This window comes from Varroa destructor, unplaced genomic scaffold (assembly GCF_002443255.2).
Source record: "Varroa destructor unplaced genomic scaffold, Vdes_3.0 BEIS01000002.1, whole genome shotgun sequence".
Lineage (NCBI taxonomy): Eukaryota > Metazoa > Arthropoda > Arachnida > Mesostigmata > Varroidae > Varroa > Varroa destructor.
This window is the reverse complement of record NW_019211455.1, coordinates 49,004,817-49,020,735: the sequence shown is the minus strand read 5'-3', so window position 1 is coordinate 49,020,735 and position 15,919 is coordinate 49,004,817. Positions and strand designations below refer to the sequence as shown.

The window sequence follows — 15,919 nt, the reverse complement described above, 5'->3', positions numbered from 1 at the left end:
ATGCCGCAGTCGACGGCCTGAGACAAAGACTCACTCGTCCACCGCGAACTAGTCCACTACTACGCAAAGTAAGGTATGACCTATAGTGCAACATTACCTACATTATAGAAAACGAATAGACTGATATCAGATAAACCAATTATATATATATATATAGTGGTAGACATTTTGTCAAAATCGCACACGGTCTGAAGACAATAGAAAATGTTTCAAATCAACTAATAGTGTTTTATTCCTTATTTGTCCTTCCATCATAAGTTGTTCGAACGACACGCGTCGTTCGCTTGTTCAATAACTATTCTCATTCTCCGCTATCAATATTATTTATCTATTTATTTCCACTAAATGACTACGTCCACTATGACGCCTATATATCCATATGTTTCATTAAAATCTTTCACAGTTCCCTTCTGCTTATCGGTCGTTTAGCCTTATGTCACGTCGCAATAGTAATAATAATAATAATGAGACCGCTGTTTCTGTTGGTGTTTTTTCCCCCATAATGTACACAATTATCGTTCATTAGTAATAGAGCTATATTCCTTAACGTTTACTAATCGAAAAGGTGAGCTTATGTCATTACTATAGACGGTGTTAGAAATAAGGCCGCATTGATATTCGTAAATTAGACATTGTATTGAAGGCCCTAAAAACGATTGGGTTATGTTGGCCTCAACGGTCAACGGCCTCACAGCGTCTTGTTCTTTACAGGGTTTTCGTCGTTCCGCTTCAACAATGCTCCGCAGTGTCCACCATTTTCGCCGCAGTTTCCCTACATTTTTCGTACAGTCTTCGAGAGATACAGGTAAACAAAGCTAACGTCTCAAAAACGTTTGATCGCTAATATACTGGCATATGCCCCACGATACGGAGTGCTCGTACACGGCTATCATCATTGCCTTCTCTGTTTTCATTTGGTACAGGTCATGTGGGCCATTCTGGGTAGGAAGTTCATTAACCACATCTTTTGAAGAAGTCATCAAAAAGCACTAGCGTACAAATATAGGTATTAGGTTCTCGAATCTATACACGTAGAGGAAACATACGACAGCAAATGGATGCACGTTTTCATCCCAACCTTTAATGACTCTATATAGCCATAGTCATATCTTGTAATTGCGCTTACAGTACTATTCTAAGCTCTTTCAGTAGTTTTCCCGCTCGATCATCCTTCTATTATCATAATTTATAACTTTTATGAGATATGCAACACGTGAATAAATATGGCCCTCTTCTTATCATTTTCAGTCTTTCCTTATATATATATATATATATATGTAACCCTGGATATGATGACCACTTAGGTGACTTTATAATTCCTCTGTTCTGATCTATAGGGCGTTTGGGAGAAGTTGGAATAAATTTTTGCGAAGTTTTTTTGTCGCGGTGGGCACGCGTTCGTCCGCTCTTCCTGAAATCTAAGGAAGGCCAGTTTTTTTTTAGAATAAAACGGCAAGCTAAACATGGCGAAACAAGCAGGTTCGTATTCATTAAGAGAGAATCAGTCATAACTGAACGTTTTCGAGAATCCATTAGGAGACAGAAAAAGCCCTTTCATGTACAGCTGGGTTAAAAGGGGCCTCGAAAAATTTAGGCGTACAAATGTGTTTTCAGTGGTTATTGACACTGACCCCAAATTGAAGCCTTAATAATTATGAAATGGCAGTTGTATTGAATAAGGATGTTTTTTTTCTTAGTGATAGGCGCACGGAAAAACTTGTTTTTATTTAGGCAAAGCACCAAACACCCTGCATATATGAGGTTACAATTATGTAAATGCTGCCGCCCTGTGTGGTCTCATCTGCAACACAGTTTTGCCGATATGCTGGCTTTAACCCTACGAACCGTAGAAGGGCGTAATACGCGTTGATAGCAGTATAATTTTACTAATTCCAAAATTATGTCGATCGTCACACGTTATTTTATGCAGCAGTAAACGCAGATTGGTTGTCATACGAAGCAAATGCAATATAACAAACAGTTGATCTGTGCTTATCAATATGTTTCAATGTATTCTTTTACTCCAATCCACATTCTCACCAACGACATCTTCACCCTGAAATATATTCGGTCTATATGCGTGTGTAAATGCGTACGTTGTATCATTTATATAGAGTATTCTACTCAGACGAAAGTATACTGACCTAAATTATCCTGTGTAGACCTTTATGTGTATGGACTGTATTAAGCATTAATTATAGTTAATAATTGTTTTTTGTGCAAATGAATGCTTATACGTGTTGATCTCAAGGTGGTGATATACCGCCTGTGCTACTGTTATAATACAACCTGAAATATTCTCCTTGACCTAATGGTCCATTCATGATCCGGGGTTCACTCGGCAATAGCTCAATACACAATAGAATGATGGGTAACCACGATATTTACTAAAGTTATGCTCCCCCCATCGCGGTACTCCCTTGGTTTTGATCTCCATTCACGCACATCTAGTATTCCATTATACTGATTGTGGGTCTACAAGCATTGATAATTTTAGGGGAGGTCAAGTTAACCCATCGGCACACGAAGGAAGAGTTTTTGTAGCACGACCCATTAAACTACAGGTAGCACCTGTCACAGCTTTGTGTGTCCTTCACTTCGTAGCCCTTTGCAATCTGTATAAGCTCAACCCAGTAAGAACTGTCGCTAAATATTTCATTCAAATCCTCATCGTTCTTCATTTAATGAATATTTACGACTGTTGTAACTATTTGTTACATTCAAATCATAAATAATCAGTATGATACGCATCACCAATATATATATATATATATATATATAATTAATGATCAATCAGTAAGCATTATTGATCATGTGGAAAAGTAGAAACTTGAAATATACACAGAGTTGGCAATACCATCAGGTCCTACTTAACCGGTTCGTTAAGACTTGGAATCCCGTCCGATTTTGAAAGGCTTTGACCGACGGACGACAGGAACGCACCGTCATGAGTTTCACCCTTGAAAGATGGCGCGAGCCGTTCTTTTCTAAGTGGTTCGTAGAGTCGCCCGATGCGGTTGGTTAATACGAAGCTGTCAAATATCGCTGTCATGTGTAGACCTTTTGTGGTTGCCATTTTGCTTGTCCAACTTTTCTCTGCCCGAACTCTTCCTTTTTGGCTATGTACAATGTGATCTCTCGTTGACTTTTTCCATTCATGGGATTTGCTCGTGTTTTTGTCCGTACTGTGTCTGTCGACCTAGAGTTCGTCAAAGCTACATACAAGAATTCCTCGTTACAGCACATTCAAAATTCTGTTGTCACTAATATCCCCCTAACTTGATAATCGACTAGGTCAAAGTTACTTAGTACATTTCGATTATGATGCCTTCAAGTTCGTTCTTGGAAAGCAAAAGATACCTTTGATCTAATCGCTTTAACTAAATCTTAAGTAGCTCTTATTGGCCCATTTCTCGTTAGAATTTACGTCTCTTTAGCTTGGCATAGATATGGATATGTCGGTCTTCGTCCTGCGGGTCGAAAGAAGCAGAAATACGACGATCAAGTTGGCGGATCGCATAATAGGTGTGTAAGCGTGTGCGTCTTTTTCTGCTTCTGTGTCCTTTTATGTGCAAACGCGTCTGTGCCGCTCTATGTCAATGTGTGAGTGAATGACGATTCCCCAGCGAGTAAGTCTTAATTAATAACCCCCATAGGACTCGCCGCGATCACCCTTGCGCCCCGGCCGACCCCGATTGCCAGGTTCGCCCTTCTGGCCTGAAATGCCAGGCAATCCCATTGGACCGTCTCGACCAGAAGCACCTGCAAAGAGGACCAGTGAAAAATATTACCCAGTCATTACCATAACCATCTTGTTCATTATATATATATATATAGAGAGAGAGAGAGAGTCCGGCATCGCACCCTTTCTCTACTACCTATTTTTATAACGTAGCTCTATCACGCCACAAACTTATGCAGTATTTGTCAATAGCTTAAAATAAAACGTGTTTTTTTAAGTATTACATTCATTATACAGTACAATTTTCCACAACATGATTTTATACAGCGCAGCCCTCGAGTGCAAACTTCAATCGATTTTAGCAAGGGGGCGCTGACGCATTATTCAAATTCACCGGTCACATGTTTTTATATTGTTGCTAGAGGTATGCTCTCTAGACCATTCAAGGTGGCAACGTATTCGTATCGCTTTTGCGAATGAAGCTACGAAGAACGTTCGTCTTCATTCCCGCGGACTTTTCAGCGTTAAGTCTATGCATGTGGTATTAATGCATCCAGTATTCGGACTGACCTGAAGATGAGGCTGTAGTCTTCGCAAGTGATGGATGACTTGAGTATATATATACATACCTGAATAATTATTAGGCAATGACTGTATTTTTTTGTGAAATAAAAAAGCCGACTAAATAGCTCAGTGATGTATCATTAGCATTATTACTATCGCTCTGTGGTTCATTTCACACACACCTTTCTCTCCTAAGTCTCCTTTTTCACCGGTGCTGCCTTTGTCACCTTTGACACCTGGTGGACCCTGCGGTCCTGGCGGGCCTGGTGGACCGGGCTGATATCCACCCATCATGTTATACTCACGGTCAAAACTGTCCGTGGCTATCATGCCTTGATGGGCAGCGTAGTGGGGAGGCGAATCTGACCCTCTAAACCACGAAAAAAGCAGGACAACAATGAGACGAAAGATAACAAAATCTAATTTTAAGTAAAATCATAGGTACTTATAGTTATGTATACGTAGGTAGGAACGTTGAAAAAGAATTGACTGTTTTTCCTGGTAGATGGTCTTCAAGCTACATAGCTCAAATAAAATAGAGCCTCGTCGGGTCAATACTAACGTCTTCTGAAAAGCCTGAGGTTTGGAACGAGTAGACGTATTAGGACTTCAGCATTTAAACTTAAAATAGAACACAATAGAAGAAGATAAGCGATTTATTTAATTTTAATTACTTACAATAAAAATCCTGCCTAGGCCCATGGACATACGTCTACTGTTTATAGTCAAAATGCATGATTAAAAGGAACAACACACAGGTGGCTCTATCACTTTCGGTTTGAAGACCTCGGTACGAAAAGTGCCCCTCAATGTAATAGACCTATATCGGAAAGAGTCCATATAATTGTTGCAAAAGTTAACAGCTACGGAGCTAAGTATCCACCACCAAACAAACAGTTTTAAATCATTTGAAGAAAAACAGCTACAAAAATCTGGATTGTCATTAAAGAGTAATATGCTTCAACTGATGCCAAAGGACGTGATGCTATCCTTTTGATGGGAAGGAATTGTGCAATGTGAGTTGTCACGGCCTGAAAACACTTGATCCGAATCACTATTGTCAGTGACATCCCAGATCACATACATTTTTAACTAGCGGGCAAAAATAAGCGAACTTGGATAGGACATTTTAATGCACCTGCCGTATAGCCTAGATCCTGTAGCATCACACTATCATCTCTGTCGGTCTCCGCAGAACTTCCTTATTGGTAATAATATAGTTTTAATGGAGGAATACAAGAGTCACCATTTTCTGTCCAAAAATCATAAAAGCTCTACGCTCTATGCTATTATCAATGAACATAGCAGGTGGCCATTGATCGATAGAGTGCTTATTTAATTTAATTATGTATACCTCAAAGTATAAAAATACTTGCTTGAATTTTAGCGGTCAATGCTTTTTCCACAGCCTACTGTATACGGTATATACGGTGAAGAGGCACATCAGGCCAAACAGAGCGTCGCATAAATTCGCTATGCTGCAAGTTAGTTCCTCTGATCATATAATGCAGACATTTTATCACGTAATAAAATTCGTTATATATGAATCTGTTACATTTTACTGTTACAGCAAGCAAAACAATGCGACTTTAAAACAACACAAACCTATCTCCTCGTTCGCCTTTTTTGCCTTGTGATCCGGGAAGTCCCGGTGGACCCATCATGCCCATATCACCTTTCTCACCCCGAGCGCCCTTATCGCCCTCCCTGCCAGGGGCCCCTGGTAGTCCGGGGGGGCCTTGGACACCCAGCTCGCCTTTGTCACCATGGCGTCCGGGTGCCCCTGGCAAACCGACATCGCCCTGATCTCCCTTGTCGCCTTTCTCACCCTTTTTGCCGGATTCGCCTTGTTCGCCTGAAATCGAATCCGAGAAACACCAAAGTATGTGGGCAAAGAAACAGAACAGAGGCAATGCGATAATCAGTGATAATATGTTAATCGAAAACATCGATCCTCTGTCGTAGAACTGGGCAAAAAGCAAAGATAGAGCGGTGGAGTCTAGATATAATCCAGTATTGATTTGATTTTGCTATCCGACAGGAGGAAAAACAAAATAGCTGGCACAATGGTATGAAACGGTTAGGTGCCTATTATAAACCCTTTGCTACATTATGCTAGCTACCTGATAACATCTTATAATTAGTATTAATGTTGTGTCCTGTAAATTCAAGTCCAGAAACATTAGCGACCACGAGTGTAAAGAAACTTAACACTATGTTACAATCTATAACAGATAACATAACTCATCATTGCTAGTTCAAGTATGTAACATTCTTCAGATAAACATGTTAATTTAAAAAAAGAGGATAGAAGACTCATCTTAATTTTACGGGACTACATTCAAGAAAGTAGTCTCGTAAAGTCTTTATAATGCAAAAATCCAAGCTCCTTATATCTTTCCATCAACATTGATTACAAAGTTATTAACTGGATTAAGTTACTAATAACTTCGAACACGTCTTGCAAAAAACATTATTGCTTAAAAATAAATTTAATCGCTGATAGGCGAAACTTGTAATATATTCACGTATGTGTCGGACAAAACGGACCGTATAAAATAATGAAGTTCTTGTGCTGCATCGAATCTCGGTCTTGTTCGATTTATCAGAAACTCTATTTCTCCGGTACTAGTTGTAACTCACTTTACAACACTAATAAACTGTTTATTCCTCCGTTTTTGTTTTTTCTCACAATGGTAAACGCAATGCGTTATTTTTGAAGTTTCGATTTTTCAAAACACTGTCAAGTTTTCGAGGCTTCAGTTATCTACTCTCAAGTAAGACTCACCCAAAAATCAAGGCTAATCTCACTAAAAAATTTATAGAAAAAAAAGTCTACCGTTTCAACTTATATTGCATATAACCAAACAAACTTTAACTACACTGAATTACAATATTCCACCTACGCCATTCTAGTTAAGAGGTGCTCCGCACGCACAACAACGTACGGTGTGGGTTAAATATAGATATGCACGGATTGAACCTATCTGTGTAGTGAAAAAAAGGAAAATCAATTCCCGCTAAGAACATATCGTGTCTTCATCAGGGTTTCGCAGGGTGGTTAACTTTCGCTATTAGTTGCTTGGGGCGGGAATAGGATTAGTTACAGGATCCCCCATCCACCCCAAGATTCAGCTCGGTAAGCTACAGCTTTAAAATAATCATTCGCTAACAATACAACAACTAAGATAGCACTGCACAGTTTGTGTGAATAAAGTTGGGCTTGAAGAAGAAGAAGAAGAAGACCCAATAGCAGTGCTTTTATAATTTACATTCTGTCCAACGGGCCCTAGTCACGCTAGTCACGATAGAGTAGAATGATTAAACTCTGCGAATTCACGAGTATCGCTCACAGACTGTAGCTCATCTTAAATTGTTGACGTAACTATTTGAATAATTCTTGTTCCTAGCTCAAATCAATTACTGCAATAAATTCATAGTAAATAGTGTTGGGAAAAAACCGTGCGAAATAATGATCTAATTTTGGTACCGTAAAATTTAATTACATTAATAAAAATTGTTGGTGTTGGGAGCTAGTTGCCTAATGTGCGCCCAGTGTCAGTGGCGGGCGTAGGACTTGAAACGTTTGAAATTCTCATATGGTAACTAACCCCCTGGTTGGTAGATGTACAGCCCAGCTATGTCTGAACACAGAAAAATAATTATTTCGTACACGACCAAATAACAACGTTAATAATACTGTAACATCTAATTTGCAGACAACATATTACAATAGGGTTGTGATGCCTATACTATTACTACAACATAAATAAACGAAATTTTACCTTTGATACCAATCTCGCCTTTGGGTCCCTGAGGTCCGGTCTTTCCCGTCGCACCAATGGCACCGCGTTTACCTCGTGGACCTTCCTCCCCTTTGTCTCCGCGTTCGCCTGTGGGCCCAGGATCGCCTTTCTCACCTGGCGGGCCCTGAGGACCCTCAACGATCTGTACTTTGCCATCCGCTGCATTCACCTGAACCACCTGACCAGCGTCGCCTGTGGATACCCAAACGCACAACGTATGTATTTACAATAAAAAAAACTACATAGCTATGTATTGTCAGTGAGGCGCGTACAAAACAGATGATCATTAAAGCCAAATGGCTAAAGTGAACATCTTCCTACAATCACTAGGATCCTTCTTATTGTCTGCAAAAATAGCTCACATACCTTCGAACAGAAAGCAAGAGAAAGAAATAAGAGTTAGCCTTGCTCCCACGACCAAGAAAACAGAATTCCTTTTATGACATATTCATTTCCAATAGTAGAAAAGGTCTATGCCTGCAAGGGTAACTGCAAGAGAAAAGCACCTCCTGAGAAATCAACAAGACTTTTATTTTTTTACAGGTCCTTGAAACCAAGGCTCATTACTTTTTACGGCTAATAGGACGACATTTAGTCTATTAAGTGAGCGCTGTTTTCGTTACCTGACATGAAAGGACAAGAAGTGAACGTTTGCTATAAGGCTCAATGCTTTACTTATTTGAATAGTATCTTCTATAGGCTATGTTTCTGGACAATTGGTAAATAGCAAATCTTTGTAGAGAAGCTATATCCTTTGCCAAAGCTGGAAACATTCAAAGATCATAAAAGCACACAGTGAACACGCTATGAGGAATCATTTATGTGTTACCTTTTTGTCCAGTAGGGCCAGGCGGCCCTTGAGAACCATCACGGCCATCCTTACCAGGAAGTCCGTCTTCGCCATCCCTACCAGGCTCTCCAGGAGGTCCCTGAGGTCCTGGCTCACCCTGAGGGCCCAGCGCACCATGAGACCCTGCAAGAACACAGCAAAATGACAAACACAGTTTATTTAGTTTAAGAAGTCTTTGGCTCATCCATGTTTGACCAGCGTAATTTGTTAACTGTTTCTTTCCTATCCAACAAATATAAATAGGTGTACAGTTTAACAAGTTCACTACGCAATAGCCTTGTTTTTATCGATGTAAAGAAATTTTCATACATATTGACTACTATAGCTGTTATTGGTTCGTCTTCTGATAAATTTTGCTTAAACATTAACATACCGAGAAGACAATATATTGCTCCGTTACACTGTGTATACCTTTTGTATTGATAACCTAAGATGAAACCTCTCTATTTTGAGTCAGGTCGCTGCACATAAAATCGTCATCAGAGCGTTAACCTGAGCTTTGTGCAGTACAAACAATGGCTAGTCTTTATTAACGAATTAGCCTTGACTAGTTAACCGATTGCCAAATTAAAGGGCCTTTGATAATAGTCTTGGCCAAGCTAAGTCCTGGCTAAAATTTTTCCCTCACAGACCCAACGTATCACATGATGTCTACCTAAACCATTCATTAAATATTCTTATTGACTTAAAGTGAAGAAAACAACTGCGGATTTGTTTATACATTTTTCAGAAATAATTTATCTTCAAGTTGTTATTTGTAACTGAATGAACTCAATGGGTCGTCGAATAATTTGATGCATAGTTAATCAGATGTAGATATGGCAAAATGTCTTTTAGATATCACATCTATTAAGGGCTCATAGGGTCTGTACACGTAAATGAGGCATTTCATAATGAAGATTTTCTGTTTTTTAGTGCAAGTCATCACGGTATGTTAAAATTTGTTGTTTTCTCGATTTCCTCCTATTATGCCTTTCAATTCCCTTCTACTCTGACCGTACATTTTATGAATGCTCGACAACCCAACGGTCAAAGGTCTTTCTCGTTTTTGCCCAATATCGCACGTATCACAGAAAATTGACTGCACGGGAAACAAATTCATTTACTCGAAAGAGTTATAGACTCAGCATTGGAGCCGTTTATAAACTATAATTATTTACTGGCAGGGTGAAAGGTACATAAGCCGCGACGGCTTATGTCAATATCGCATAGACGGGCGTCTGATAAACATTCCCTAATCCTTTGTTTGAGTGCCGAGTTTATAAGAAGCAGTATACAGGATAGTACCAGGTCGAAAAAAATATGGATAAGATGCCTTGGTTTGGTTGGCTAAAGGTCGATTCATGGCCGGGCTCGGGGGGCATATTCGCCCGCCTATCTGGCATTTTCAAACCGAGATTTGTACGTGCACTTTCTATTCTGCCAGGCGCTTTGCAGTCAGTGACTTCTTACTGTGATCGAATTTCGTCTTTTTCGAAGGTAAAATGAGGTTCATACTGAGAGATCGCTCGGCTACCATTAGGAAAATCGCAGAGGAGTTAGACATCTCACGAGGATCATGTTGGATCATTCCGAAGACTATCTAAGGACGAGAAGCAAGGATAGTTCCGAAGGATCAAGGTTTCGAGAAAGCGACAGATTTGTCAACGGGTGAAAAAGGAATCAGGGCGTCATTTCAGGTGATGATACAAGCACAATCATCTCGGTATCGTCAAAAACAGGCCAAGGCTAGATTCACCGCATTTTTCTATTACCGAAAGTTGCGCGCTATGGATTCACATACTGGATTGAAACAAGATATGAATTGTTTCGCTACGATGATGCACGGGTTAATAATCGTTATTTGTGTTGCGTTTTTTTTTTACAGAAAAAAAACTCGACTTTTGTTCTGTGTTGATCTCCATGCTTTCCAGATCTAGCCCTTCAGAGATTTTCCTTCTTACCAAAGTTTAAAAAAGCTTAGGTCTCAACAATATAACTCTGGCATTCGGGCAGAGTACAGACATTTTGGAAAAAGAACGTTACTCTTAATTAAGATTAACAAAGATCAGTACGTTACTTCATAATGCACAAAAGTATAGTAATTTGTTGCAATGATTTTTTTTCATCAGGCGTCTAGTATTAATCTGTATGTCTGTTACAGTACAGCTCCCTTAAAATGTAACAGCAAAATTAAAAAAAAAAAACAGGAAATACTCTAATTTTCGCTTTTGGCAATAAACAACCATTGACGTGCATCATCACGGGACTTTTCATCACACCAATCCTAGTAACAACACGAAACAATAATACAGAAACTAAATGAAGACTCGAGAGATCTTCGTCAGCCTACGGATCATCATGCTACGAATTAATTTAGGTACGACTATTTAAAATATATGCAACATATGCCGATTGTTAGTGTCAACTATCCTATTAATAGGGTCCTCGGTCCGTTAATTAAGTGATATTAATCGTTATTCACTAATATTGATATTGCACATAAAAATAGGCCTTCCTGTCCTATATAGGGTATATATGCCTGGATTTTCAAGTCGATCCTTGAAAGCCTTTCTTATTAACGACCATCCGTTTGCAGTCGACGCAATCGCTAATAATACAAACTTTATTTCTATCTACTGTTGTTTGATCTTCTATATACGCCTATCGTGTTCCATGTCACGAAGGCGATCGTACCTAGTTTCCAGGGAGAATTACAGTAGATCAAAAGAACCAAGTCTCACACATATCACGATACGTCGCTCAGATGTCACAGAGTAACTCAGAGTTTCTCCGCCTTTTGCCTTTGACATTGACGTCGCTGTTCCCCCTCAAGATTGCTGTACTCACTGGTTAAATTACTCCGATGCCTCGTATAACACTAACCATGTCACGCTGACTCACTTCCCCATAATTACGTTCTCCTATGAAGGGTCTTTCAAACGAAACTTGTCCCGCTTTCTACAAGCAACTTAGCACTCGAATTGATCCGCTGTCTCAATGGTGGAATAGCAGAAACATGGGTAACCGTTATAGGAGTCCTATTGTCCATGTCAGATCAATGGACTAATCTACGGTTACGCTGTTTACATCTGGCGTCTTAGAAATAGTTTTATCTTATCACATTCCCTTTCACCACAGTAAGGCTTAATAATGAGAAACGAGCACAAGTACGCTGGGCGACGAGTATATTGTCCTATACTCTCCTGGAAGGTGTCCCCCTTGAAAAACGCAAGGAGAGCAACCCCCGGCTCAATCTCGTCTATCACTTGTGCGAAGCTTAGAGAGCATTCAGGGGCCACTGTACACCCGGTTTTCGTTTCTTTTTGCGGTTGTTCTCACAGTTGGCAATTGCGGCTTTTCTACAGGCACGTTATAAATCACTTCCAAATCCTATAAACCAAATGTATCATGGCTGATTTCAATTAAAATTTTTTAGTTAATACCTGTTTAACGAAGATCTGTAGCATAGCATACCCAGCACCAATGTAAGCACGCCAATAAAAGAATATGATTTCGCTATCAGAAAATACATTAACCTAAATAATACACTAGTTAGAATTTTCGCCCAGAAGGATATAGACCAAAATATGATTATTTCAACGTTGACCATACTTCTATGCCGATTACGCAGTTTATTTACAGTAAGACTACGGCTGATTACGCAATGACCTCAAATCCTTTGGAGCCCAACAACTCCTATAACTGAAAGTCTATTAAATTTGTCTGATGGCAATGCGGCTCCAACTTGGAATCAATCTGTGTAGCCTCAAAAAACGGCTCTTTGATCGCCTAGGTTTTTTCCATTGCAGATATCCAAATGCACAGTCCTGAACTGAGAAAGTCAAATGAAAACATCATTTTTTTTTTCTTTCTTTTCCGTAGTCCATCTTGCAAAACCAGTCCATTCAGTAATATCTACCCAGTTACAAACCGGCGGCTGCCGTTTCTGAACGACAAAAAGAACGATTCCACATTATGCAGGTCACCTTGGACCTAGCTGCTTAGTCTTGCATGCTAAACGAAAAACTCTGTATCTTCTCTTATCTGAATCGTTCTCAAGCTGAATCAGGACACCTCAAGCTGAATCAGGACACACAGCTTAGAAAGTTTCAATTCGACTTCTTTTCCTTCCAGAAGGAGAGTTTCCTTCCAAATGCACTTTTTTAGCACACAACGGAAGTAATGTGGTAAGCTTTGTAATTTGTAAATAGAATTAAGGAAAATCTTCCCTATAATATATGTTCTTAACGGTCTCTGTTATCGGTAGATTTGCCGAATATATGATTACTATCGGCAAGGTTTACGTCATAATCAGTAGCCCATTCAAACAAGAATTATATCGTTCAATCCATTTGATGCTCGATAACAGGGTTTTAACCGATTCCTAGTTGGCATTTCAGCCATTTTAACAAGTGGCGCTTCACTGCAAGCGGTAGAAATAAAGTCCGGTAGAAATTCTCATCAAGTCCAATGCCTATTCTTTCTTTAACTATGACGAATATGTTTCGACTTAAACTCTCTGATGTATGTTTTTTGGGTCCCGGTCCCTGCAACAAACCATTAAGTTCGCTTATCGCTACATGCTATATAGCACCACATTTACCTAGATGCTGGAAACTTACAATTGATCGAGAAGTCTTTCAACCCACACGACGACAATTTAACGAAAAAGACAAAATGAGTTTCTAACTACAAATCCTTTATATGTGGTCTTGACGTAATCAAGGTTACGCACACGAATCGGGCACGGCATTACAAAGGCTAAGACTTACAAATTATCATCCGTTTCCTAGATCATCGCTGACACTATTTCTTTTCACCGTAGCCTGCACTACGGTCTTCACCATGGCCTCTTTCTAATTCAATTACAAGGGTTAAGACGTCAGTGTCCGGTCGCTAGCCATCATCAGTCGACGGAGGTTATTAGGCTTCAGCAGCCTTAACCCGTCTGTCGATTTAGTCGACATTAGCTGGCCTCAGCGGATCAGGGGTTTGGTTTCATATCAGGCTTTCGAAACGGCTGGATGCTCTTCTGGAGGCAGTTCGTTTCACGGTTCACCCTGCTCTCCCTAACTGGTCAGGGTATTGGAGGAGCTTGATCTAGAGAAGTAGAAAATCTTGTTTATAATGCAGAATGTTACGTACGTCTGCAAAAAGGATGGCAAGGTATCCTGTTCCCCGCAAAAGCTGTTACTGCTGCGCCTGCCGGTGCGGCGGTTCCATTACAACGGTTCAATTCGCCCCCGATGGGCGGTGAGATGAACGTTCTTTATCTCTACAACTATTTGCTCATTACAAGTGCAGAAGGCCGCATAAGTAACAGACCTAAGCAGCAAGTCGCTGAAAGAAAGAGTACTTGCGTGTGCGCTGGATAGTGCAACGGCACATTTTCTCTCATCGTCCCCCATGTCGGGACTGGACTGGATTCCTGTACGCCGATGTCCAGTGACCGACCAGCTGGAACTCCCATTTGTATTCGAAAAAGGTGAAGGCGGAGGGGAGTGAACACTGAAAACGTCGCTTTTCGCCCGGTGGGCGACTGTGAGTCTATTTAGCAGAAAGCGACGCAGGAGAGGCTGACGTCTTGTTACTGTGGCGACGCGGCCTCCTGCCTAAGGATAATCTAACGCAACGTGCGCGGTCTGGAATTTTTTATCATCTCTTCTATTTCTCCATCCTCTCCGTTTTGTAGCAATAGCAGTTATGCTAACTGCCTGTTTCTAGCTTCGCAGATTTGGCGTTAACAACCAAGCACTTTAGCCTGACTAGCATTTGAGTACTATGAGACGGATGTTTTCTGCTCCAGCCTATTACGAGTTTAAAAAAATCATTTTTATACTTTTATTAATGCTAATTTCTGCGCCCCCTGAATATTTGTAGTTAAATAGATAAATAGGTATTTGCGGAGTGCTCATAATATATACTAATATAATAATGCAAGTTTAATATAGAGAGTATCCTTTTTCCCTCAACCCTGTACGCGGACGTCTTTAACTTTGTCAATGACTCCTTTACACCAGTCGATGTCCGCCATTGATTGCCTAGGTTCTCATTTAAAGAAGTAGGTCCGTCTGCTCTTCTTCCGTTTTGCTGCGCTTAGAGTTCCGAGGTACGAATTTTCTTCGTATAACTGCTCCATCTACACGCTTATCTCTAGAGCGTAATTGTTGGCTCTGACACAGTTGACTCCGTCCGGTAGTTCCTGATGCAACAGTTATTGATCTGAATAGTTCGATGCGTAACAGAAATCGTTAGGCAACGTTTTAACTTTAAACAACGAAAACAGCAGCGGCTCAGACTAAATCCGTTCTAGCTGTTCCCTCGATTCGATACGAAGAAAAGGCTCGTGATTACCAGAAGTATTCCACCAACTGATAGCCCCGTTTGTGTTTCCAAAACAAAAACTTTAGTCCATAATAATTGAATCCTTGCCAAAAAAAAAAAAAAAAAAAAAAGGAAGTTGCAAGTTATTTAAATCGACGTGAGAATGAATCTAGTCCAGTCACTAGTGCGTTCGATAATTATTTGTATGAACTGCCCCTAGTAGGACACCTCAAAATGCAGCAATTATAACAATGCTAGTTTTTGTAAAACGCGAAATTATTTCTATCTTTTTACGCGGTACACTGAAAACTACCTACTCTAGGAACGGTCTGTCCTGCAGAGACTAATATTTATAATTTTATATAGTATATTTTTAAGTGTCAAATCAATAATGACCTTACAGATTCTGCAGCTAGCGAATATGATACCGCCAACCCATGGTATTATTTATTCATAAAGGAGCAAAAAAATTTTAATTATAACGTGCGGGGGCAAAAGTTAGTAGTTAACTATAGGGTTGCTAGTAAACTATAGGTTGCTAGTAAAATATTTTTTGACATATTGGCTAAACTGACTATGTATACATCCTATATATGCCGATTGATTACGTTAAGGTTTAATGTAGACTTTTTCAATAGATTATATTTATTGTTGCTAATGATTGAACTATTTTATCAGAGCTAAAAGGATTTAGTGTCAAGAGGAGAATTT

At 39.8% G+C, this 15,919-nt stretch overlaps 1 protein-coding gene and 1 long non-coding RNA gene across 2 annotated transcripts in view; one reads left to right on the top strand and one right to left on the bottom strand.

Annotated features, from left to right (window-relative positions):
* Positions 1–205: 205 nt before the first annotated feature.
* The window catches only part of LOC111245063 (uncharacterized), a 104,118-nt gene continuing 88,404 nt past the window's right edge, over positions 206–15,919 (bottom strand). The window contains exons 3-7 of the mRNA XM_022792860.2: positions 8,882–9,025; positions 8,032–8,244; positions 5,852–6,101; positions 4,429–4,616; positions 206–3,762 (exon numbers count right to left, since the gene is read on the bottom strand). Coding sequence (XP_022648595.1) covers positions 3,641–3,762; positions 4,429–4,616; positions 5,852–6,101; positions 8,032–8,244; positions 8,882–9,025 — 917 coding nt within the window. The 3' untranslated portion in view covers positions 206–3,640. The remainder of the gene's footprint in view (positions 3,763–4,428; positions 4,617–5,851; positions 6,102–8,031; positions 8,245–8,881; positions 9,026–15,919) is intronic.
* LOC147757933 (uncharacterized) lies at positions 8,136–12,715 on the top strand. The gene is made up of 3 exons (XR_015322160.1): positions 8,136–8,267; positions 10,382–10,581; positions 10,770–12,715. It is a non-coding gene; the product is annotated as an uncharacterized LOC147757933 (long non-coding RNA).